Genomic DNA, 26,642 nt, shown 5'->3' with positions numbered 1-26,642 from the left:
ATACCTGACAACATTTGGGTTACAGAGTTCACTCACCATATCATACAATGGACCAGCTCTCAGCCTGCCTTCTATTGGATCTGTGAGATCCACATGGAAGGTTGCTGTGGTCTTGTTACATTCACCTGAAACAAGATCATAAACAATGAATGAAAATGAATGAATAAAGATATATGAATATGACCAATAACTCATGATACTGTTGAACAGTGCTAGGTAAAGTAGAATCAATTCTGAACACATTGGTATGAAAATTCTGAAACTACCAAGAATATATAATTGCATATCCTAGTAGAATAGTTTAAATTATGACAAATACAATTCATGTACATTGTACTACATACTCTATATGAGAGTTACATAACATTGTCTTGTATGGATCTTATAAGGGGTTGCCCTCTAGAAGTTGATGATTAACTAGAAACTTCAAACAACCATTCCTTGACAGCTGAAATTGCATTTCCTTATTGTAAACATAGTAGGAATAGCAGTCCAGCATTAGCCAGTATGAACCAGAATCTTGCCAATTTGAACCAGTATGAACCAGAATCTTACCAGTTTCATCCATGGCTACCACTGTGGCAAAGTAGTCTTCATCATGCAGCATGTCTAGCCCTTCAGCCTTAAAGAAGGTATCCTTATCGACCACGGTCCACCCCCATGTGGTGAAAATGTCGGTGTTGAGAGCTGCGTACACGTCACTATTTCTATCAATCTATAGAGAGGTAAATAAATACAATGTAAGGAATGCTATTACATCACAAGTAAGTTGTTGTTGTTCACCTAAAGGCCTTGTGGCACACATGTCAGCAGGTCTGTAGCAGGGAGGGGTTGTTCAAGCCTTTCCCTTTAACGTGCTTAAGGTATTGCCCTTCTCGAACACACAAGGGACCCCCATTTTATATTCTTTCCGAAAAAAACCCAGATGCAGCTCCGACCGAGATACCCTTCCCAGAATTTGAACCAGGGTCTCCCAGCTACCAACAAAATGGAACCGGGATCTCAACTGTTCAGGCTTTTTATGTGATATGCACACAATCGAAAGAAAAAAAAATGTGTCTAACGAAAACTCACCATGTCTTTGCAATGCAGTCCATGTACAGCCTCGTAGGCTGTGGTGTTGTCAGTCTTGTGCCCGAGGCCAACGAAGTTCAGGTGAATGCCCTCTCCCTCTGTTTCAAAATCGGACCATTCAACCAGCACCTTGGAGGGGGAGTTGATAAAGGCTGGCACTGTCACATCACCAGCTGTGGGTAAAGAGGTAACTCATTTTAGTCATGTAATCTGTTGTCTGTGGTATTATCATTTTACTGAAGTTTGAGTTTGCGTTGTCTTGTTGGTAAAATACTACAAGTAGTTTTACCATGATGACAGATACCGTTTCGAACATTCCAAAAAAACAACAAGGTATCAGAGATCGGAGAGTTTATCCACCCTGGCACAACAAACCAACTGCACTGCTCCCTCTGGCAGAACATACATAAATCGCAGCTCTTAGAAAGGAAATAGCATCTACACATTTGAACAAAAACAACGATGAAGCAATGATACAGCATAAGACGTTTCAGCAGAATCTACATATGATGTTGACATTTATTTATTTGCAACACTATAAATATATCCTGAATTTTAGTCTGTATCACATATTCCATGGAAACATCTATTCCAAAATAGATGTCATCATATTGAAGCTACTACTAAATGTACATAGAGGGATGTTATTTACCTGTTACACCACCATCGCAACCGACCCTGATCCCGTTAGAGGTGACCTCCACCTGGGCGAAGTTAGCGCTGGAGGCCCGCACAGTTACATAGTAGATCCCAGTCTTTGGCACCAGATTCTCCACAAAGTAAAAGGTCCAGGTTTTGTTGAGTCCCACGTTGGTAAAGTCTATGATGTTGTTACGAGTAGACTTGTACAGTCGGTCGGTTCCAACAGCGATTTCGTAGTAGTCGACTGCCTGGTGTTCGGATTCATCCTCTTCTTTTTCAACTGTAGGGTTGCCTGGAAAAAGAGGGTTTTGTCAGTTGATTGACATTGGTCCCACAGTCATTTACTGCTATATATGTTTCACCACAGCGACAGGGCAAAATGTTAGAGTTGCGGGAATGAGAGCAAGTAGAGTTCACTGTAACGAAGACTTAGTCCTAACAAATGTGGACTGAAAGAAAATATGCAATATTTGATAATAATTTTCAGATCTTGTCATGATTTCATGATCATATTATGATATCCCAAAACAGTTGCTTCAAAACATAGGGTTAATTCAAACCGTCACATTATAAAAAGGAAGTTGTATTTCAACTGACATTCATCTGTAGATAGATGTGAATAACATAATGGTAACAACATCATTTTCAAGAACATAGAAGAAATTTGAAGCTACATGAATTATTGATTAATTACAACAAAACATAAGTATGATTTACAAAGCATAGATTTAAGAACTAAAGGTATTTAAGACTTTTCATTCTTACATTTTGTCTACAGTGATATTTTGGTCTGTACTATTGTTTTGTTTTCAATGATATCAGTAAGCTGTCTTACCAGAAGACACAGCGTTGATGGTGTTACGTTCTACACCAAAGCCTTCGTAGTTGGTGGAGATCTCATCATCGGCTATCTGGTAGTTGAGGTCATAACCAGGTACTGGGCCGTCTCGCACAAGTCCTGGGATGAGCGGCTCCCTCTGGACAGTTATCCCTGAAGAAAAACATAATGTCAAATATTCTTAAGTTTTCTATGCATATGGGTGACTAATGAAGTATCAGTCATTGCTATAAGAATAGTAAGATTGCATAGATTGTGAAGTAAGATATCCATAAAACTGGCGTCACGCAGCGGGAAAATAGCTCGCCCGACAAGTCTGCCAGTTCGAAAGGACATTTTCATCAGCTGGCGCTTTCGATCACTTCGCTATTCATAATGTAAAATTGGCCGATGTTTTGCAGGTGATTGAGGCCAGTCAAATGAGATTGGGCAGACTTTCAGGTGCAAATAAGCTTGACTGAGTTGGGCAATGTTGTGACCTTTTTGTGACAGTCACAGTTGACCTTCTGGCGATTAGAAATTTGACCAAAGATTTTCAACAGTTGCAGCTATTCATGGGCAGTTATGCCTGCCAATTATTAAAATAGAACTTAAATATGTAACTAAAGGTACATGGCACTCACCATCGGATCGTTCAATCCTTGTGATGTTCTGTATGTTGGTTGCCTTCACTGTGACGTAGTAGGTTTCCCCGTCCAACATTTGTAGGTTATCGTTAGAACTTCCAGTGTTCTCTGCAACAGCATGTTCAGGTTTTTTTTTAAAGTTGAATACATGAAACTCCATATATTTCCATAACCATTTCTTAAAACTATAAAACTACATGAATTAGGGTATGGATGTAGATATCTATTTGTTTCTTGCAGATGTAGAAGTCTTTCATTTTTCTTGGGTTGAAAGTTAACGCTCTGAAATGATTTATCATTCCACTTGCCAATAGCCCAAACAAAGAGCTACTTGTATCTGTAGGGACCTATATCGCTTGCACTGCTCTGCAAACTCTGCAACAGACCACTTTCCAGTTACGGCGGCCATTTTCAATTTCCCAGGGTCAGCTCTGGGTTATTTCCCAAAACGAGGCAGTAGCTGACTGATCCCACTATGAGCAGTGCATTGCCATTGAGGTATGCCATCGTCGGTGGTACCTTTTGCCGCTGTAAGATGCAATACTCTGACTAATATATGAGCCTTTCATTTGTAGAAAATATTGTTGTGGACATTTGAACTTATTTTTGTCAAAATTTGAAGAGTAATGCAGCTTACCGTCGACATGTAGGAAGTCCTGTGCGACCGTTTCATCCACTCTGGTGATCGACCACTCGTAGTTTGTAATAGGACAGGGGTCTCCACTGAAGTCCCAACTCGCATACAAAGTGTTCAAAGATGTCTGGTAGTCTCTGCAATTACACACCAATTCTAACGTTATCTTTCAGTTGTGGACCAGTGTAACGGGCCAATGGGCTATGAAATGATCAAATGGAATACCATTAAGTCCAGAAGTTTTATTTCAGTGGTTGTCACAATGACCTCCCTACTGCAAAATCATGACACCCTGAAAATGCTCTCTGTCATGCATTGCTATACCAAGGATGCTTCAACCGCATATCAAAAACACAGTGAATACCTCCTTAAATCAAATCCCCGCAGACGTACATGATTTTACGGTATGAGATCATTACAGTCTATGTTTTCATGTCGATCTATCTCATAATCTATCTGAGTGTCTGGTAGGAACAATCATAATGATTGCAATCAAGATATTAGTTTTATAGTAGCCGTCAGAATTTTTTCATATCAAGACTACTCCCTGGAATACTTACAGATCATGTCCAGCTTTCTCTCCCTCGTATACTACACCTCTGGAGTCCTTACTGATGTAGACACCATTGGAGATGGCCACTGTAGTCAAGCCGGCCTTGTTGTAAGCCTTTACAGCCACGAACACCTGAAGAAACAGTAGTTTATGAGGCTATGTTTGGGCTATTTTTGGCACTTCCAACTTGGATGGCATTTCAGTACCATGTTCGACACCTGCATAATGAACTAAGGGATACAAGATATGACAGTCTATATTTCATTGCTGCATTAAGATAACAAGTACTGCTACAAAATGTTTTACAATCTGATCAATAATCATCTTTCCACATGAATGGTTTTTAAGATTACTGTCAGTAGTGCTTTGTTTTGGTGCCAAAAATCAAGTGTGACATTCGGTTATCACATACCTGTACATACCTGTACACGCAGCATAAAAAGTTCAGAAATTTAAATTCTACAACTTGTTTTTCTGTTGTTACTTTATCAATTGCATACATGAATCAATGCATATAATTGGAAAGCTCTATCTATTACCCTTTACAATGATACCATATTTGTCATGAACATTCAAAGGTTGAACACCAGAGCTGACTATGTAAGTACATCACAAATACAAGTGCCGAAATTCCCCTACCAACAGTGTCTAACATAGGCATGGGAATGGCAGCAGGTTTTGGATGGGCAACCCCACAAGAAAATGAGTCAACTTGATGATGAGTATGTTTACTACACTAAATCATCATCATAGCAAATGAGGTATTATTTATAAACAAGTGAAGTATCATTTACTTTTAGATTAAAAGAAAGTGTTTTCCAATGATGGATCATGAGAGCATCACAAAAGAAGTTGAGTCCAGACCTGTGAAACCTCGGTGAGGTCCAGCCCTTCAATGGAGATGGGTCCGCTGGGGTTCACTTCCACCTCTCTATACTCCCTCACATCTCCTGCTCCGGGTGTACTTCCTACTGCGACCTCCATTCTATCATAGCAAGTAACATATAGATCATAAACATATTAGAAAAAGGATTGTACATCTGTAGGAGAACAAATTCCTTAAATGTTTGTTTTCTATCATTTGTATGAGAGCACGCTTATTCTTTATAACATCGATAACAAAAGAGTAGACAACGAGACAAAAAAGATGGGAGTCAATTAAAAGATAAAGATGTTTCAGTTGTTCTCACTTGGCAATGGAAGAGTCAGGATCACTGAAGGGAGTCCATTCAGCAGTTACTTGTATGAGGGACCGTTGGCAGATTGCATCCTTTGCCAAAGTACATTCTGTAGAGCAAAAAAAAGAAAGTCATATAGTATTTACAAATTTGATATACCTCGACATTCTAAATCATTAAAGCATACCGTACTGGGTAGATTGTACCCTTCTTGATGTGTATTACATAGTTTTCTGGTACTGGTAATAAGTCGGAACAATAAAAAGACACCATTTCCAATTCACATAGTAGTTTGGTAGATTTCACCCTTTTTTATGTGTATTCCGGGATATTCTGGTAAATAGTCGGAACGATAATATAGACTCACCATCTCCAGTGCAGTTCGACGCAGAGCTGACTTCAGTACCGTAGCTGATGATGTTGAGATCAGAGAGCTCGACTACGACCCCAGTCTCTGGAGCAGAGTTGTCTACAACAATGCTACTGGAGTAGGCATCTGTCTTCAAACCAACACTGTTATAGGCTGTCACCGTTACATAATACTGGTGTGTCTCGTCGAGGGTGAGCCCTGTGTGTGTGGTTGCAAGGAGAAAAATGATGAGTAATGCTTTTTAATTAAGCCTGCTGTTTTAATAGGCTCAGACTAGTGGAATGACTGCGTCTATCTGGCTGTGCATTATACACAGGTCTTTTTTTCACTCCAGGAAATCGCAGGGGGGGGGGGGGGCATTGCAAGGTCGGGGATGGCGTGTAAGGGGGGATGTGTAGAATTTTAAAGAATTTTAGGTTAAAATATAGGGCATTCTAAGGCTTCACGAGGGGCAAAATTACTGTCAGACAGTTGATGCACATGTGACCTAGTAGCATCCCTGATCAATCAAAATTTCACGCTTGTAAGAGTATCTGCTCTCTAAGATAAGGCAGCGCATGGTAAACCTAAAACCACTAAGAATATTTCCTTGATTCTTAGAAACACCCAAAGGATAAAAACTGCACAGAATGTGGTTACCTGTGGCTCTGTATTCAGACCGGTTGCCCTCCAGAGTCACTGCTGCCATGGTGTTGTCTTGTCCTTCCTTTGTACCAATCTTCACCTCATACCTATCTATCCTGCTCTCCAACTCCAGGAAGAATGCCCAGGTGCAGTAGATCTCCGTAGAAGCTGAAAAGACAGTATTACAGATCGGACATTAACAACTTCCAAGAACATTTTACTGTAATCTTGGCCAAGATACCATAAGGTTGTATATTTCAGCATTTTCAAGATACCATAAGGTCATATATCTAAGCATGAATCACTAAGAGCGCTGTAGATTTTGTCTTCTTGAAACAATCCAACCTTTAGTACTCTCAATTCAGTACTCAGGCATTGTGTTGGCATAATGGTTAGGATGTTTGACCCAAAACCCATAGGTCCTGGGTGTGAATCCCTGACATACCACTGATATTCTGCCCTTGGGAAAGGCACTTTACAAAATATTTCTGACTCAACGCAGGTGTAATACACCTGACGTTGATTGGAAGGTAGAAGGAGAGGAATAGGGTTCACACACGTAACATTGATAAACTGAACTCATACAATGTTCGTTACACGTTATTACATAAACTGTTCTAAGTGTTAATCTGTTAACAGGGCTTAAAATACAGAAGCCTACTAGAGTACATGGAGTTCTGTTTTGCATATCATAACTCAGATGTCAGATTTAACATTTTATGTCCCTTGCTAGCAGTCGAAAAAGGGCTCGGCAAGATTTTGCTTTGGTTGACTGGGCAATCGGAAACACAACGTTTCCTTCCTAGGCCTTGCCATGATCACATGGTCACATAACACATTAAATTGTTAGCCTAGCTCACCACCAGGTAAGAATTCCGGACAGGTCACAGTTCCAATGTCTGGAGGTGTCTCATCAATGATAACACTGCTGCTAATGGAGTAGCCTCTGATGCCTGCTGCGTTTTCTGCATAGACTGTCAGGATGTTGGGCATACCTACAACGTATACGATAAAGAGGTAAACAAACACATTAAGTATTTCTAAAAAGCTGTGACTCAAAGCAGTTTAGCTCAATGACCTCTACAAACCTCTGAACTTTAATTCCTGCCATTCCCACGGGCCAGACCATTGCAGTGACACCATCTTACCATTCACTTCCTGCCACTCTCCTGGCAGTGTTTTGAAATAATTACAGACCCACAAGAGCCTAACATACAGACAAACCGAAAAAATTCCTCCTTAAAACAATTATGTACAATAATGATAGGTTTTACATTCAATGTAACATAAGAGGAAAGAAAACAATTTCTATCTCCTGACCTGCACCCACTGGTGTGATGGCTGCCTTGTTCCCATAGCTTGGGTCGTAGCTGGTTGGTGAACGGGTGCTGGAACCGGAAGGAACGGTACCAAACTGGTACCAGCCGGATGTAACCGGACATGTGGCATCACTGACTTCCCATGCAGCACTCAGGGCATCCTTATCCTGTCTGTATGTTGTTTCGCCTGCTGTTACAGCCTAAATAGGAGGTAAAATGCCATTGGTTACGAAGTTAATTGTGTTAGTTAGATCTGTATACAGAAATTACTGTTTCTTACATGTATACATCTTTCCCAGGTAAGCCTCGTAGTTTGTTAGTCATCCTTAAACTGGCTGGGTTTAAAACTTGATTCTGGCTTTGTGTACTTACCGTATCTTTGTGTATCATGGTGCAGACCAAGGACCGCCCCCCCCCCCCAACTTTTAATGCTGATTTTTTTTTTTATTAGCATTATTTTATTTTCAATTCGAGAGCAGAGAAACTAAATTGGTGTGGCCTTGGCATGCTAAAAGGTGTGGTTCTTTTTTTAAAATGGTACCTCTGAATTAACATCCCAACCATGGAAAGAAGGTCTCTATACCATGTCCTAACATTGGGTTAAACAAACTAGTCCGAACATACCGTGTTACTACCCGAGAGGTCCACGCCAATACGTGTGATGTCAACCACTGGCCTGCTGCACACTACGGTGATGCCATCAGAGTAGGACTCTAGGATGTCCCCAGCCCCAGTGACCGCACGGACAGTTACGTAATACGCCGTGCCACAGTCCAGGGAGAGGATAGCCCTTGCTTTCCCACTACCGCCCAGACCTGTCATGAAAATTAGTAAATAATAAGATCAGCATGAAAGAACGTGATCAATGATAGCTTTAGCATGAAAGCTGATGTGTGTCTCTGGTTCTAAGAATTAAGATCTTTTTATTTTCCTCCAAAACCATACTAATCACGGTGACTTTCAGAGTTAACAATGGATAACCCAACATCACAACAAACAGCACCAAGGACAGGGAGTATGATAACAACCAACAGAGACTGTGTCTAATGCATAGCGCTTTTCATTCCCATGCAGAATAACAGCTCAAGTATGAGAAATAATCTAGTCATGAGCTGTAAACCTCTTAACACTACAAATTTAACTTATAATGTAACCTTGACTAAAAGTGCATTCAATAAAAGTTAGATATTCACTTAACTCACACTTTTTTTAAATACATATAACCCAAGAGACACTGCCAGGGCACATCAAGTACCACCACTACACATAGAGAGCTGATATACTAGTTATAAGTACCAGCTTAACTGATTTTTATAACACAAGAAAATAGAAAAAAATGGCTGACCTCCTCCCCTGACTTGGTCCTCAGGTTTAAGGATGATCCCAGCAGACAAGAAAGGTTGAACATCGTCCTCCCCACTGGAGGTGCCCACAGCCCACAGGAAGTGAGCTATGCCGTTCAGCTGACTCTCAAACCCTACAAGAATAAAAGGAATAGTATACTTACTCATGATTGGTCAGCAATCATTACGTACGAAAACACCAACACTTTTTTGAAGAAAAAAAATGTTTTGCCTTAAAAAAGTATCCTAATTTATGACAACCAAAGTACATTATATTCCACAATATAATGTGACAATTTCAGCAGGCATCTGCTGAAAATTAGACCATAGATCTACCCTAGTGCCGGAAAGTTTAATGCATAGATCTTATTTCCTGTTGATAGTAGGACTCTTCATTCTCTCATATATAGATTATGTAACTCCCCGTTTGAACGAGCAGGATTCCTGGTCTAGAATACTGCAAATGCAGAAATGTTCGCGGTGGTTTTATGTTCGCAGTTTTCGTGGCGACCGTTTTACCACGAACATAAAACCACCACTAATTTCTACCCAATACTGTTGCAGTGTGTTGCTATAACACTGCCGCGAACTTAAAACCACCGCAAAGACTCCATTTTCCCCTTAACGCGAAATAAAAACCATGCGAACTTAAAAGCATTAACAGTATCTGTGGAAGATCGATGTAATGAAAATTCCTCACACTGTTAGACACCTCAGCTACAAACCTGAGAAGTGTGCCATGAGAGTGATGTCATCCTTCTGATAGTCGATGTCGACACCTTCCTCTGCGCCGTCTGTGATGTAGCCAGCCTTGTCTCTGTCCACGACGAAGATGGGCGACGACGTGGTAGTGTCGGAGAAGGAGTTGGCGCCGTTCCTGGCCTTCACCGTGACGTAGTACACGGGAGTCTGGCTGTTCCAGTCGGTCAGAGTGAGGCTGAGACCGTTGATGTAACCTGCTTCGTCCGAGCCCATGTTTATGTAGTCAAGTATATCGCTTGATCCTGAAAGAACGATTCAGACAGAAAGGTAAGTTATAGATTATAAATATATTGAAGGGAACAGCAGACTCACACACATACACACTTACTATCTCAGACTAATTTGTCGTCTGTTATTCTTATCTTGTGAGCGTTAGAAGTGCTTGCACATCATTGTCGTAGCTTCATAGCAGGCTGCCGTGTGCCTCTGTTCCACTGCTTATTTCAATATTTAGCTTAGTGCCTATCTTCTCAGTAGCTTACCCGTCTAACTTCTTCCCTAGACGGTCCCTTAATAAATGAATGTGTAACCAATATTACAACTTCTGAATCAATTTTCTTTTCTTACTGTATGCGGTATGGACGGATGTTTGCGTAATTCTATTCCAAACTTCAACATTTGAGCTGAAGTCACAAAAGCACTAAAGTTATAAAACATTATAGCCCCTGTTTATGTACGAAGGGGAGTAAAAAACAAAGTTTAACGTCTTTCGTATTATCGCAGGTTCATTTGTGTATGAAATGAGTTGAAACTTGGCACAAGTGTACAAGAACATCTCTTCTTGAGACTGAAGTATCTCAATTTGTTGTCTGAACGACTGAGTTGACTTCAAGTTGACCACACCCTTGGAAGTTCGTCAGAACTAAAGATAAGTCAGACATGACCCGCTTACAATTATTCTAATAAGCTTAAATTATACCGGTATAATGATACATGTCTCTACAACCTACATGCTAAATTTGATTTCTGAACTTCTTACAGTATCTCTTTAACAACTGCTAGGACAGTGTAAGATATGATATTAAGAGCTCACCAGGACTTGTGCCGATGCACACCCAGTAGTCCTTGATCTGACTCTCCGGGTCCAGGGCCTTCCAGGAGGCCTGGATCCCCTCAGGGTCAGCCTGCCACACAAAACCATCGATCTTCTCTTCCTCACTTCCATCCAGGACTCCAACACGCACATAAAGGATCTGTTAGAACACAGGGAAATGTATTCAGACACTTTTACAAATTACATGAAATCACTGTAAGTTTACGGCTGTCTTATGTTTGCAGTTTTCGCGGTAATCCCACGGAAATGTTTGTTTTGTCTTCCGTCTGACTACCCCATTGCTTTAATTACGAATGTAGAGCCATCGCAAAAGCTCTATTTTTCTCCCTACCGCTAGATTAATTCACCGTTAACTTAAATGAATTTACAATACCGTAAGATATAATTGAGTTTGCAGCACTTTTATGTCACGAGATGTTAAAAATCAAAGAGTTGGTCCAGTGTCTATGAGTTTGCTGTTGAAACATTGGCAGTAAAAAAAATGGAAGACCAGGCTTCTACTTTAATTTTGGAATGCTAACATTTGCTTTAAACTATCCAAGCATTCAAAATGAGTTTGGTATGGATTTTAGTGCAAAAGGCAACGGTTTTGCACAAGCAAGTTTGAGTACAATTACTTAACACAAGTTTAAATAATGCTTCTACTCACCACAGGTGGAGATGGGTCGACAATGGCACCGTCAGTGTCGTAAGCAGCAGACAGCAGCGCCCTGTTGACTGCTGCGATCCTGGTCTGGTACAGGGCTCCCGCACTCAGACTCAGCCCACTCTCCTTGTGGTGGGTAAGGGAGGCTGGGTACAGTAGCTCCCAGGTATCATCTATGCAGAAATGCAAAATTATGCGTCTGATGATATTAGATGCTGCTACAATTCTGTCTGGACTTACATTTTTGTCTGGTCTTTCATCACAGATAAATAAGGTTTTATCATGCTACTACAATGAGATTTAAAGAAATCAATTTGAAAGCTTTGATATAACATTTGTAGGCATCCTTTCATCTCGAGAGGAGATTTTTCACCCAAAGCTTTGGGTACGGAATAACAACAAGTACGTACCTGGGAAGATCTGCTGCTTGGTACCATGTAGGGTTTCAAAGATGGCCATCTTGAAGTGGTCCAGCCCAGACTCGTTGTCATGGAAACCCCAGCCCGATGAAATGGAGTCTTGGTTTGTCTGCAATATTGTATAGGAGAGTGTTCTTATAACATGGCGTAGTGGACATATTGTATTCTCTAATGTTTTCACTAAAAAATTAAAGGTTTACCTCGTCAATGTACATAAAAATTGAGTCCCAAAAATGACTAATGTTTCAAAATAGGTGAAGGGAGCAACCTGGAAGTCCCTGTCCTTATCTGTTGTTGAATCTCCGTCCCAGATGTCCACCAGGTAGTCGAAAACAGGAGGAGTCAGGTCCACGATGAAGCTGTCAGTCAGGGCCTCTGTCACACCCCCAGCAACATTGATGGCCGTGAGTTTGCTCCAGACGACATCACCTACACAGATGGGAGATAGGAGGTAGATACTGATTCAACCGCAACAAAGGATTAGACCTACTTTTAGAAACTCCAGATATTTGAATTAAATCTTTTTATTCCGGGTACCTAGACGGATAGCAACATGACAAGGACTTACGGGTCATATCAATTGGCCATAGTTACAACGACATATAAAAAATGTGTTCTTGTAGTGGAAGACCTTAACTGCAACTTTATAAATCCGTAATGGCTGTTCAGTAATTTCTTTTTGTCTACAATAATTGTGTGTGTATACTTACGAATCAGAGGTGTATGCATACGAATCACATTGACTGTGTTTGCACTACAACCTTTCATTAACCTCGATATAATATCAATCAAATTAAGGTATGTCATCCTTAACCACGCAGCAATGCATGTCTATATCTTGAATATTTTAATAATCATTGACTGTCATTGTGTATATTTGACAAACAGATTGCTAACCTTTACTAGATAAAAAAAGATCAGCTTTCTGGAAATGTCTTGATATCAATAGTGGTTTCAATGATAACTTAAGAATACTCAACATAACACACATCGCATTCCAGCAGTCTATATCATAACTGTGTTCTTTGGCATTTGGGAAAGTTTCAGAATAGTCGATATCTTTAGTACCATGAATGAGGTGGAAGTGGAAGAAGTTGGCAGCTCGTTGGCTCCTGTCAATGTCATCAGGACCATGCATGAGTTGATTATCTCCATAGTTGCCATCACTGGAGAAAAAAATGTTAAAACATAATCAGCATCATAAATAACCGACCTAAACTGTTTCAGCTATCAAATAGATGTAGACAAATTCATTAAACGTATTCTATAATCAGAGGGTGTTTTACTTCTGAGTCTTCTTTTAAATCATTAAGAGGCTACTACTCAGTATAGTAGTACTAGTAATGTTAAAAACCCATCAAACTGACATATCACAACTCCTTATACACGAAATTAGTAGTACCGGTGTATAACCATCACGAACTTTTGATGAACATTGTCCTTGTTAAATGGAAACATTGTTTTTAGTGTGTCTGTTTTACTATATATTTTTGATCAGCATAACGTAAGGACCTACGGAAGGATTACGATTCTATTTGGCATGTTTTTTCATTTGTTTGACATGTGGGTAGGTGTTAGGGAGACAAATGTCAAGTTCAATAATGGGTCTCCTGGTGGCTTTCCTTTGTACTGCAGCAGAACATCCACTTTTTGTATCATGTAATACACATATTATGGTCATGCTGAAATTGTTCCATGCTATATAATTCTGCTTACTCGTTCAGTTGCCTCCTGTAGACGGACAGCGTGAACTCGTCAATCCCAGACTCCGGATCTAAGAAGTCTCCCCATTGGGCGTCCACCCTTGCAGGCTCAGAGGTGAACTCAAGGTCAACGGGGACGCCGTTGTCATCTGTTTCCTCACTGTCTCCGTCTACAAACCATCCAGATTCTGGTGGAGTCAAGTCCACTTGGGCTGGAACATAACAAAATCATATTGCTGTTAAACAGAGTGTGTGAAAAGCACATTCTACTAACATCGTGCTGAAGTGAAGGAAAATTATCAAAAGTTGACTTGAAAAACGTTGTAAGAGGAAAGTTTGCGGAAGCTACCCACACTTGCTAAAATCAAGGATTATTCAAAAGTGACTACATGTGAATGCAGCATAAAATCTAAAATCATAAATTTTAGTATCTTTTTCAATTCACGAACTCGTTCTTGTACATTGTAAATGTCAACTTGTGCCAAGATCAGACACATAATAATTGGTAATTTGAGGTGACCATAACACTTAAAAAAATCTGAAAAATTAGGAAAATCTAACATTGTTACAAGTATGTTTCAATAGATTTTTGTCTATGTTAACGCCAGCTACAAATAAAAAATCGTGGCACCAAAAGACGTGTGATTTCACATGTAGAAAATGTCACTTTCCTTAAAAGACTCCTGGAAGCCAATCACAACACTGTAACTTACAGCCATTGCTCGTTACTGAGACGTTCAGTCCCCTGTACCCTCCATGGACGGCCACTACAGTGGTGTAGTACTTTGACATGTGCACCAGTGGATCCTCGAGGCTGGTACAAGCCTGGTGGGTCCTCGTGTTGAGGGACTCGAAAGTCATCAGATCAGTTTCACCTGGGCTCGTGCCGACGCCCCACCAGTAGGTCTTCAGACCAGATTCGGGGTCATAGAAGTCCCTCCAGTTTGCACACACCTGGAAGAGTCCAAATCGAGATTTGTTAAAACATTAAATGTGCCATTAGACTCACTGCCTTTGATTCTGTTTCCCATATCCCTATTTACCAGTGCAATGACCAAGTGTGTGGAGTGTTCATTTTGCATTCTGTAGGTCGCGAGTTCAATCCCCGGGCAAATCACACCAAAGAGTTTTCAACATGCTACATATGCTTTCTAGCAGCTTAGCACTAGCATTTCAGAAAGAGTATGAACACACACCACCGCCAGTGGATTAGCCTCCTGCTATAGTAAGAACACAAAGTTGCGTGGCTATTGAAATGAAGATACCTTATGCACCATGTAACTAAGTTATATATGCACATGCAGTACAGTAACTGTAGCAGTGTCATTGGTTCCCTTCCTCACACTTTAACCTTTTGATATTCTTGAGGCTATCCTCTACACTTTAAACAGAAATCCATGAGATTCCATCCGCATGCATACTTCTACCTTTTTTCACTACCTTTGACCCATCTCCTTTCTTGAGTTATCCAGTGAGTTTACAACCAGTCACCTAATGGTACTATTGTATCATGCTTAACCATAACCTACTTTTTACCATTATTCAAGCAGCTATCCACCGTTTCTAGAAATCCTATTCCTTCTGAAAATACGATGGCTGATCCATGACACCAAAAACAAATATGGCGGCGTCCATCGACCCAAGGGTGAAGCAAAACAGGTTTATGTTTTAGGCAGTGTAAATGCAAATGTTCTCACCTCATTCTGCTCCGAGGTCCAGTCTAGATCGTTTCCATAATCACTTCCATCCCCAACAAATCCACCAATAGGCGCAGAGCCGTCAATGACAATAGGTACATCTGCTGTACCCACCGTCATGAGATAAACTACAGAACAAAACAGCAAAAAAAATTAGAATTCAAGTATTAAAAGCAATTGTAGATTTCATAGTATATTTCATAATGGCGTTTTGTGATAGAACATCGTGGTTTTTTGTAGTCTTGGAATCGGCAGTAAACTTTCTCGTTGTGATTAAATGAATACTGACAGTGAAATACTCTTTCTGTTGACAAACTTTTTGCAGTAGAACTAGGAGAAAGGAGGCATTTGAGTGTTTTAAGTTTCTGGTTGAAACAACAGTTAGAAGTAATACAGTGCAAGACAGAGAAATTAAAATCACCAATAACATAAAACCACCGCAAATATTTCACGAATCACAGCTACCTTTCTTCGCAGATGTCTTTTAACATATTGCCATTCATAAAATGCAGAAAATATGATCTTAAAATAAATTCCGAAATATGATGTTAAAGCTCTAAGCTGCAGTTCTGACCTCCATTGACAGCCCTTATCTTGGGCCATGCGGGCACACCGTCTTCGATGGTCGGGTTGATCTCGACGGTCCCAGTGTGGTTGTGGCGCTCCCAGTTCATGACCAGGACGTCAAACTTGGTGAGACCCAGTCCAATATCGGCCTCAACAACAGCAGACTGTTCATCACTGTGGACAAAAACAACACAGGTCTCTCATTTCTGACGGTAGTCGACACTTAACAGTAAGAGTTCTACATGTTATTTCCGTACATAAGAACTCAGCAATTAGCTTTCGACTAGTCCCCTGACCCTTTGGCCCTTTTGAAATTACCCAAAGTCTATGTAATATATCCTGAACGGAAGCGTGGCGTTAGCAAGGGGTCAAAGGTGGCCGGAAGTCGGTATCGGCCCCCGTATTTGAGGGATGGTTGATGGGCTCTGATGTTGAGAAATTGAGAACGATGTGAGGACTGACCGCAAGTTTATTGTTGCATGCTTGATATTGTGTACGGAAATAACTATTACTATGTTGATCACCGTCACGAATGAGCCTTAATACAGGTATTATTGTGTTACAGATTATGCATGAATAAGTCTTGCACTAACCTAATGTTATTTCTATATACACAACCCTAAGACGCCTTTACACAACCATAAGACTAGCACACAACCTGTACACATCCATACAGCACTTTTACACAAACATTAGACACCTCTGTGCCATCATAAGACACCTCGACATAACCACCAGTCACCTCTACACAACCACAAGACACCTCTATTCAACCAGAACATGCCTCTATATAACCATAATACAATTCAAATCAGTCTCATAACATTTCATGTGTAGTATTCTCATTCGGATTCCAGTTTAGAAAGCACCATCATTTATTTATTTATCAGTCGAAAATAGTAAAGTGACATACCTTGCATTGTAGGAAATCTGTAGGTCGTTGGTGTCAATGTCAAATTCGACTCCCGTGATGCCATGGAATACCGGCGGGGTGTTGTCAATACCATAGGGCGATGTGTGGCAGACGGAGAGCGACATGGCTCCTCCGTGGGCAACTCTGTTGTATGCGCGAATCGTGAGATAGTATCTCCTGTCTGTAGCACAGAAAAGTACATTGTACAGAGTTGTCAACAGATCTTTTAATTTTCTTTCATTCAGTGCTATAAACTGGACATCACAGACCAGGAGAAAAGCTCACCCGATGAGTTTGCAATATTGAATGGAGATCTTTGTCATTATCAGTAGCATGCAATGCATCAATGTCCTCTCAATCGCTGCATGATTTGTAGGGATTGGACAATGTTTGCAGGATATTGGACTTCATCCAATGGGACAGGATAGATATTTTCAGGAAAATAAAAATATGTTCGCTTCTCTAGCAATTTGCACTGGTGTTCAGCAAATTTCGACGGAGGTCATTGACAGCATAGCGGCACCTCAGTCATACTTTGACCGCCGGGTAACTTTGGGTTACGAGGCATTCTGACGTAAATCATCATGGTCAAAACTGGAACTCAAAGCATGTTGTCACTTTTTGTTCTATTATTAACAGCCCTCAGTCTGTTCATTGACAGTATCAAGGAACATGTGAGTTGAATGGATGAAAAAACAACAAATGATCAGGTTAAAAAGTGAGTTGGTGAGGGAATGGGTGAAATGAAGGAAGAAAGGAAAAAGGAAGGAAGGAAGGAGCATTTTAGATAACTGTTCCACAAATGGGTAATTGTTCATACCAGGTAGAATTCCATTGACCACTGTGGGAGCATCTGGAATTGGGTAGATAGTACCAGTGTGCGTCCACTCAGAGCTGTCATACAGGTGGTCATGTGGGTCGTGGTGCGGGTGGATCATACAGTCACAGTACTCAACTCCCGCACACCAGGCGTAGCCATAGATGCCGGTCTCGTCGTCATGGATTCCATCAAAGCTTACTAAAGGAAGGTAGAAATTGTCAAACATATGTTGGTTTTAAAAATAGTTACAAGCATGATAAAAACCGTACGGGAGCACTGTCGGACTGGGAGTTTCTTACATGTGGGGTAGCCCAAGGAACCCTGTTAGGACCTCTTGTGTTCCTGGTAATGATAAACGAATTTAAACCTGCAACCACAAACTCACACTGGAAGTACGTTGATGACGTTAACCTTGGGGAGATGAGAACATCAGCAACAACATCGACCCTCCAGACAGACCTCGACAACCTTGAGATCTGGTCAACAAACAGCCACATGATGCTCAATCCCCAAAAATGCAAGGCAATGCATTTCTGTTTTATGCGCCACCCCCCGCAGGTACCGGCACTCACCCTTGGAGGAGTACCCCTCACCATCGTCACACAGGCCAGGTTGTAAGGGTTACACATAAGGTCAGACTTGCGGTGGGACAACCAGGTGAACGAGATGGTGTCTAAAGGCAGCAAGCGATTCTTTCTCGTCAGTAGGCTGCGCCGATCCGGCATACCTACGTCTGATCTCGTCACCATCTACTGTGGATACGTCAGACCCATACTAGAGTATGCCACCCCCTGCTGGAGTGCAGCAACAGTCAACACAGAAACAGTCCGACGCCCTAGAACGTGTTCAGAAACGGGCCTGCAGGATTATACTAGGACGGACTTACAACTCATACACTGCTACCCTGAACCAGCTTAACCTTCCAAGATTGTCAACTAGAAGACAACAGTTATGCACCGACTTTGCTGCTAAACTAGAACAGTCCCCACGTTTTCGCTCCTGGCTTCCGCCCACCCGTGGTCAACAACATGGCAGAAACCTTCGGAACGCGAGCCGCTATGGACAACCCTCTGGCACAAACCGTTACACCAGGAGCGCCATTCCGGCCATCATCAGACTTTTAAATAAACTCTAGAGAACATTGTTACCACATTTTCCTAGCATTGTTTGTCCCGAGGCAATCCCTAAGAGAGTGATTGTGAAATATTTTAAATGGTCTAAGTAAATGTTTTAACTGATATTGATTGTCTAAAAACTTTTAATCGATGCCTGAAAGCTGTGTAAACTACAATGAACTATGTTTTATTTTGCCTCGCAATTCAGCCTCGTAATGGCTGCCATGAGGCTTGTCTGTCAAATGATGATGACAAAATAAACCAGTCTATATGTATACATGGATTTCCAATCGCTGAATGATAGCATATTAATTTAAAATCTAATGAAATTGCTGTGTCGCTGTCTTGAGGTACACGTAATGTGATCAAAAGGTGATTGACAGGCACAAAGATACCTGTAATTAACATGCATCCCCAGACCTGTATATGCACAGTCAAATGTGTAAATTAAAGTGTAATATATAGAGACTCAAGGGACTCAAAGGTCAGGTCAACTTAGACAGGTCAATAGTTACAGTACCGAGAGCATACCGTATTAGCTACATTGAAGTTATACCACTTAATACTAGTCCCTATACAATATATGTAAAATGTGTGATAGGTCATAGCTTTGACTGTACACCAGGCTTGTAAATTGTCATTATTGGGACATATAAAATCCTCTCTCATTATATGCAGTGACTATGCACAATGAAAAAGAATAATGAAGAAACTTACTTGAGATGAAAGTGTTGGCTCTAGTGTAGAACCCTCCTATCTCATGTTTCATGCCATTCGTCACAGTCATAGATGTTGGCCCATCCTGGATAATCCTGTCATGATTAAGCAAAGTAATTCATTTAGCTAACTAACCACAGATTCTATTTTATCCGAGGTACCAACCCGACCACCGGTCAGATCGCCCGACGGACGAAGGCCAAAGGGAGATCCGAACCACGGGAAAAAAGAAACATTTGAATGCGAAAATGCACCAGAAGTTGGGGAAATTTGGTGTCCTTGAACAAAAATTGTAATTCGAGTTTTCGACAGTGGCGCACGGACTACATGCGACGCACATTAGAATTGATTGAAGCCTGTGCAATGACTGACTTTCAAGTAGCATTAGAGGCTTATTTTTTATATTATAATTTAGAGCTGCAGCTACATTAACGGTATTTTGGCTGAAAAGAATAAGTACCTGTGGTTGGGGAGTCTTGAGGTGGATGTCCCGCATCTGTTCTGGTGCCACTTGTCCACCACCTTGTCGTGACACGCCTCGTAAGACGTCTCATCACTGAGAATATCTCCTGCAAAACCAGGGTCTGGTGGGGTGAGGTCTGCCAGGATTGCCTGAAGCAGAAAAAATGTTTGTTTGTGAACATACATGACTGATTGAATCACATGATGCAAGCATAACATTTAACATTAAACATTAATGTTATAAATTCAGTTAATCTAAAATTGAGTGATAACAATAATGTCACACTGACATGATTGACATATGGATATCATAACTTGTTTTGGGCCCAACTTTTAGCACAAGTTCATATCAGTTTTGCAGTGTCCAGAAGATATTATCCTTTAGTCAAATCGGGATGGCCTCATATTGTAACTATTCAGTAACTGTGGGTAGTACATACTTCTGATGCCATTTCCCCAAGGTATTCCAAGGTATTGTCTGCCTCTACATTGAAGTAGTACAGCTTATTGTGCATCAGATCCAGACCATCGAGTAAGAGGTTTGCAGTGTAGCCGACACCCAACCTTTCGAAGAAGTGGTACCTGCCAGACTGGGGAAAAACAGGCAAATACATGAGGAGATAGTTATATAGTCGAGTTAGCCACTGCAAAAAGTCACACCACAAGAAGCATGATTTAAAGTTCTAAAATTAGAAGGATAACTGACAACCACAAAATGTATTCTGTTTTAAGAGTTAAGAATTGATTATTATTATCAATATTGCACAAAAAAAGTTATATATCAAGTTTTGTCCAGTTTGACCTTGAATGGACCACAGGAAGAGTAGCTGTTAAGCTAATTGTGGATCTTAATAAACTCAAACTCAAAAACTATGATAATTATATTGATGATAATGCATCTCTCGACTTTATACGACTCTGTCTAACTAAAGAAAGAGAAAGACGTTGACCACAGAATACACGTCCAGCTATCTATCATAACACTATAAACAATCCCATTTTGTAACCCTGATATTGTCATTCTATGACCAGTGAATCTATTCTATATCAAAAGGACTAGCCTGTCCTTTTTTCATCATTTATCACGATTCATAGGGGGGGGGAGCTAAATAATACACTTTTTGCAGCCAGCCCGTAACTATCAGAGGTTGGCTGATAGTTACGGGCTGGCTGCAAAAAGTGTATTATTTAGCCGGTTCAGAGCCTGAAACGGAGGCTATGTTCTACTTACAATTTGCACCTGTGCTCCACCCTTTTGTCCAACAGCTTCGATTTCTCCCAAAAGTTCACAGGTTTTGAGCTCGTCGTAGTCGAAGTTGAAGCTCTTACAGATGACATCGGTGTACTTGAGACACTCCGCGGCACACTTCTCTGGACTGGGGCCATCCACGTCGGCACCGGGTATGACCTTGAAGGCGTCTACTCCGAGACGACCTTCCCTCGGAGCAGTGAAAGCAGCCAAGCCTACGAAGATCCATCAAGGTCACCGTAGTTATCATGAGTGATATCTAATAAACATTATCCATTTTAGCGAATGTTTTGAGTCAATCGTTCCGTCATTTTACCATAAGTACATGCACCACTGAAAATAAAAAGAGGGCATAGAAGACCAATGCAAGGTGAATGCATTGTCAAATCTGGTAAAATACCAGTAATACTTAGACTATTTTCAAGAGTTTGTTAACATTATTCTAATTCATTGTAACATCAGGAAATCGTAGATAAGACATTGCATAGTAGAAGAGTGTATCAGGTAAGGTAAAATGATAATCAATTCTTAAAAAATGTAGTATTCTGTAGGATATCATTTAAGGAAGAATGATGTACATGTAATATGATATGCATTCATAAGTAAACATACATGTATATTGCCAACAAGAAAACATACAAATGAGGATCGACATCCAACAACATGAAATGATAGCTCGTCACACGCACATGAATTCTCATTTCCAGAGCAACTGGGTAAGCTAGCTGATGACAACTTAGCGGTTCAGTTGAAAATTCTGATGAATCCAACTTTTTCAGTTCAACAGTTATCGGTTGAAATTGATTGTTATCACACAAATTGAACTATAAATCGATTAATTATCGATTGAAATAAAGGAACAAGATTTGATGGTTAACACTTTGTGCTGTATCACAGTGGCATATTGAATATAGTTCTTAGACTCTCTAAAATTTGAAAAGACTTTTAGCAAACCTGTAGAACTGGTGGTGCTCTTTGTGATGGTGAAAGATCTCCATTCTCCTATCTGATCGCCCCAGACTCCTGGACCGTAGCCCACCGCCCATCTCTGACCGGTTAGCGCCGAATCATCGTGCAACTTCACAGCCGCACTCACCTTGGTCGGATCACTGAAGAATGGAAATGAAATGAGTTAAGAGTTAAGAGAGTTCGAAAACCTGACACCTCCTGATAGACATTAGAGTCATTTTATGCAATCAAAGATTGGCGTCGGTGTGGCGCAACGGTTAGAGCGTTGAACAAATAGGTCCCGGGTTTGATGCCCACCATGCCCCAACGTTGTACGCTTGGGAAGGCACTTAACACGACCTTCGATGGCTGTAGAGTGACGCCCACCAAGCATCTTCTGCTAATCAGTCTAAAGAGTTCTACGCAAAAAATATGCTCAGTTCTCTGGTAATAAAACTCTTTGCCAATTACGGTCGCCATTTTGAATTTCCCTGGGGTCAGTTTTAGGGCCATGTGCCAAAGCGAGGCTTGTGAGGAGACTTCCTACTTATATGCCTGCATCGTAATATATGTATGACATCTTTTAAATTTAGCAACTCGGTGGAAGATGGTTCAGAACGTGACGCCAGCTTAACAGTTCTACTGAACATCAGGGCTGTTCATAGTACCTTGTGGAGAGGTAGTCCACCTCAATCTTGCCTGTAGTTGGAGTGTTGTCATAGGTGGATAGGCTACAGGTGGCCTGAGAGCACTGACCACCAGTGTTACAGGCATGCACGATGAAGTGAATTGGAACGCCATACACCAAGTCCTGGATAAATAAAAGATCAGCCAAAATTATGATATAGTTTCTGAAAAAGTATAATTGGCCATGATCATCATTATCAAGAACCCTTAAAAAACTGGTAGAGGGGCTGCTAGACTAAAATTGACCCTGAAAGTAAGTTAGCATGACAGTTTTCAAAAACATGAGCAAACACATGTCACTCAACAGGAAAAAAGGGCAATTTTCTACAAAACCTGAAAGAGATTTGCCTGGTTGATGTTTCGGTAATGTCAGCTCCTGAGGAATGTATATGCGGCTGAGGCATTACCCAAACATACTGGCCAGGTACATGTAGATTACAGTCTTTGAGGTTTTGTTGCAATTGAAAGGAACCCTATTTTCCTGTGACCTGATGAAGCTGGTCCATGGGGTGGACCGCACAGTAGAAGGTTAAAGGTGAAGGCCCCTAATTTGAAAACACTCCCTTGTCTGGACTATGCATGATACATGACTAGATGTGTTTTGTTTCGGTCTCAGGGGCCTTGAACTTCAATTACACACTGACAGTGTATGTGCAGTTCCAACTGTGAAACGACTAATTCACTCATCATATCCTACGACTTGAATCGCATTACTGTAAATGCATTTAAGTTTGCGTGGTTTTTGTTTCGCGGTAGGCAGAAAATGACGTGTTCGGGTGGTTTTTAAGTTCGCGTTTGAAACAAAGGTAGCGCTACAGTCATAGGTGGGCAAAGGGTTTCGCGGTGGTTTTAAGTTCGCGCTGAAAGTTCACCGCAAAAACCGCGAACATTTATGCATTTACAGTATTGTCAGCACTCACCTTTTTGAGTTGTGTCACGGACCCTCCCAGTGTCTCCCTGTCCATAAGGTCAGACTCCCCAGGTGATGTTCCTGCGCTCAAGAATAGCTTAGCGGGCGATCTGTCGTCGCTGGCGGCAACCTCAATCTCAAACGCAGTCTCCGTGTAGTCCAAGCCCGGTTTCTGGTTCACGACACAATTCTGAGCCGATGAAGCTCCTCTAGCTGTGCGCCCCTAAAATAGCATAGCAAATTTTCATGCATTTTAATGTATTTCAAGTTGTTGGGTAGATTAAAATAAAAGTTACTGTGGGGATAAAGGGGTCGAACCTCAGACTAAGGACGAAGCACAGCACTTTTCCATTAGCTAGGATAATGCATTGCGGCTTCGCTACGGCTCGGGTACTTGGTCTGGCACCGCTCTTCTCGATGGTTCTTGGGTTCTTTTTTCGTGCAGAGTTATGTCGCTTTAGGCTTATGACAATTGCAATCCCTCGTAACATGTCCAAGATGGTGCTGGGGGCAACCCTAGGCATTGCTAGAATCCCGGCCCACAGATCCAAGGAATTTGATCTAGCTGGCCAACTAGCGGGGTTGCGTTACAGCTTGCGCCACGGGGATACTTCATCATAATATGCTAATGTGCAAGGGTAGCATCGAAATCTTCATAGCTGCTGGCAGGATAAAATATATTCAGCTCCCTGGCAATTGTTTTTTGCGACCACTTGGTTCTTGATGATATGATTGAATGAATCCGATCCATTTCGTGTGTCTACTTATATATAAAGGGAAAGGGCTTAGCAACCCCTCCCGGTAGAAATATACTCTGCTACTGAAACAGCAAGGAAACTTACTGCCCTATGTGCCACTAGGGACGGCAAGGGTCCGAACCTATGAATGAACGACAAAACTTTTGTGGGGTCGTCTGACGTAACGGCAGGGTGTTCGGCCTAGCTGAACTAAGAGGTCCCGAGTTCAAATCCCCCTGACGCCACCGATTTTGTGTCCTTGGGAAAGGCACTTTACACGACTTTCCTCATGTCGCCCAGGTGTAGAAAAAAAATGTGTAAATGTTGTTATCTGTACGGGATAATGTTAATGTAAGTTATAAAAACTCGTCCTTGTCTGTCAAAAACCGAAGTAAAAAAAAAAAGATAAAACGTACACCAACAGCTGGTTCTATCTCTGGTGGTGACTCATCTTCCTCTTTGGTTGAGAGATCCAGGATGCGTGAGCTGATGGTGGGGGTTGTGAACTGCCACAGCAGGGCTTCAAACAGCGTCTCTTTTATAGTTCCGATCAGTGGGATTGAAACCTCCACTGTGACCAGGGCCTTTAGACGCAACTCCAATGGGATCAACTCAACATCCAGTGTCAGCCTGGAATAGAAATGAATTCTTGTAAAGATTTACATGCTATTTCCGTGCATAAAGTAAAGCGCATACAAACAAGGTGTTGAATTGTCCTCAGATTCGTCTCAAGTTGAAACGACCCGAAGCCTACCTCACGAGACCAAGGCATAAGTGTGACATCACGGATAAGCTAAAAAAAAAACAAGATTTAAACTTTTGTGACATCGTTACAAATACTGTTAGTATCTACCCCAATGTGTTCTTCCAAAAGTTTTTAAAAAAATTTCATAACTACTGAGCAAAAACATAAAATGGCAAGACTGTTGCACATGCGCAGTTTGGACCTTGAATAGACTTACATGTATAGCAGTAGTACATATAGTCGAAGTATATGATATGTTATACATCTTACCCGACGTCAAATGGGAACTTGCTGAATCCGATCTCTGCTTTAGTTGGGAAGCGTGTCTGCATGATGTCTCCCTCCAAGCGTAGTTTCGCGTACATAATCGCACCAACTCCAAGCTCCCCATATACCATGATCCCAAGAAAGGGGGTTGCACCACCTGAAATCATAACAAAAATCATATGTTTGCCTTCATAGAATGGTAGAATATATTGTTTTTGCTTCATTTCTTCATGCTTTTCTTCTTCTAACAAAAAGTATTTTTTTCATGGAGATAACTAGTTTCAAATCCATTGTTCTGGATAAATCATTTGAGTATTAGCAATTTGAAGGTACATTACGAAATGAAAAAAAACCATATGCCTGAAAGGATGCACACACCCAGACAATAGACATTTATTCTCCTGTGTGTTATTTTCATTTTAAGTACATAACAGACTTGGAACTCAAAACTTAATGTTAAAGTTAGTGTATACCTGTGAGTGTCATGCTCATGACCTTGGCACCAACCTCCAGGTCCACCCCATAATACCCATTGGCACCAAACACTAGAAGAAAATAGAATAAATTCAGATAAACACATAGTTTAAACTGTGTGGCTGGTTATCTAACAATCAGCTCGTCATATACAACACTAATTCATATAAAAAAAATATAAAAACATTCGCCAAAAATAGTTATTCAAGCAACTGGATGAAATTTTGAAACAGTCAGATGTTTCAGACAAAATACGATATCTTTCGTCAGTGATTAAAAAACGATCTGTTAGAACAAGGTTTTATACCCAAAACTCTGATAAAAATGTCAATGAAGTGACGACAATTTCAGATTTTTAGTCACTGACGAAAGATAGCGGATGCTGTCTGAAACGTCTGACTGTTTCAAAATTTTATCCAGTTGCTTGAGTAACTATTTTTGGCGTATCTTATTAGCTGGATATCTAACCTTCATCAAAGTACAAAGCATAAAATGGAATGTCTTTATACTATAGTACTAACTTACAACTGTAATTCTGGACTGACAGTT

At 40.9% G+C, this 26,642-nt stretch overlaps 1 protein-coding gene across 1 annotated transcript in view; it reads right to left on the bottom strand.

Annotated features, from left to right (window-relative positions):
• Positions 1-26,642, bottom strand: part of LOC136422210 (uncharacterized) — a 112,424-nt gene that overhangs the window by 20,233 nt on the left and 65,549 nt on the right. The window contains exons 69-106 of the mRNA XM_066409855.1: positions 26,093-26,164; positions 25,623-25,776; positions 25,024-25,237; positions 23,881-24,093; positions 22,942-23,084; positions 22,280-22,434; positions 21,308-21,540; positions 20,517-20,666; positions 20,075-20,226; positions 19,615-19,709; positions 17,783-17,980; positions 16,963-17,143; positions 16,057-16,223; positions 15,483-15,610; positions 14,499-14,739; positions 13,799-13,997; positions 13,151-13,248; positions 12,351-12,511; positions 12,074-12,191; positions 11,667-11,836; positions 10,997-11,156; positions 9,927-10,205; positions 9,204-9,335; positions 8,483-8,673; positions 7,860-8,058; positions 7,400-7,534; positions 6,555-6,707; positions 5,913-6,113; positions 5,558-5,654; positions 5,232-5,352; positions 4,375-4,499; positions 3,818-3,951; positions 3,178-3,288; positions 2,552-2,707; positions 1,727-2,008; positions 1,075-1,247; positions 556-715; positions 37-125 (exon numbers count right to left, since the gene is read on the bottom strand). Coding sequence (XP_066265952.1) covers positions 37-125; positions 556-715; positions 1,075-1,247; positions 1,727-2,008; positions 2,552-2,707; positions 3,178-3,288; positions 3,818-3,951; positions 4,375-4,499; positions 5,232-5,352; positions 5,558-5,654; positions 5,913-6,113; positions 6,555-6,707; positions 7,400-7,534; positions 7,860-8,058; positions 8,483-8,673; positions 9,204-9,335; positions 9,927-10,205; positions 10,997-11,156; positions 11,667-11,836; positions 12,074-12,191; positions 12,351-12,511; positions 13,151-13,248; positions 13,799-13,997; positions 14,499-14,739; positions 15,483-15,610; positions 16,057-16,223; positions 16,963-17,143; positions 17,783-17,980; positions 19,615-19,709; positions 20,075-20,226; positions 20,517-20,666; positions 21,308-21,540; positions 22,280-22,434; positions 22,942-23,084; positions 23,881-24,093; positions 25,024-25,237; positions 25,623-25,776; positions 26,093-26,164 — 6,140 coding nt within the window. The remainder of the gene's footprint in view (positions 1-36; positions 126-555; positions 716-1,074; positions 1,248-1,726; positions 2,009-2,551; positions 2,708-3,177; positions 3,289-3,817; positions 3,952-4,374; positions 4,500-5,231; positions 5,353-5,557; positions 5,655-5,912; positions 6,114-6,554; positions 6,708-7,399; positions 7,535-7,859; positions 8,059-8,482; positions 8,674-9,203; positions 9,336-9,926; positions 10,206-10,996; positions 11,157-11,666; positions 11,837-12,073; positions 12,192-12,350; positions 12,512-13,150; positions 13,249-13,798; positions 13,998-14,498; positions 14,740-15,482; positions 15,611-16,056; positions 16,224-16,962; positions 17,144-17,782; positions 17,981-19,614; positions 19,710-20,074; positions 20,227-20,516; positions 20,667-21,307; positions 21,541-22,279; positions 22,435-22,941; positions 23,085-23,880; positions 24,094-25,023; positions 25,238-25,622; positions 25,777-26,092; positions 26,165-26,642) is intronic.

This window comes from Branchiostoma lanceolatum, chromosome 16 (assembly GCF_035083965.1).
Source record: "Branchiostoma lanceolatum isolate klBraLanc5 chromosome 16, klBraLanc5.hap2, whole genome shotgun sequence".
NCBI classification, from domain to species: domain Eukaryota; kingdom Metazoa; phylum Chordata; class Leptocardii; order Amphioxiformes; family Branchiostomatidae; genus Branchiostoma; species Branchiostoma lanceolatum.
This window is presented reverse-complemented; position numbering and strand designations above follow the sequence as displayed.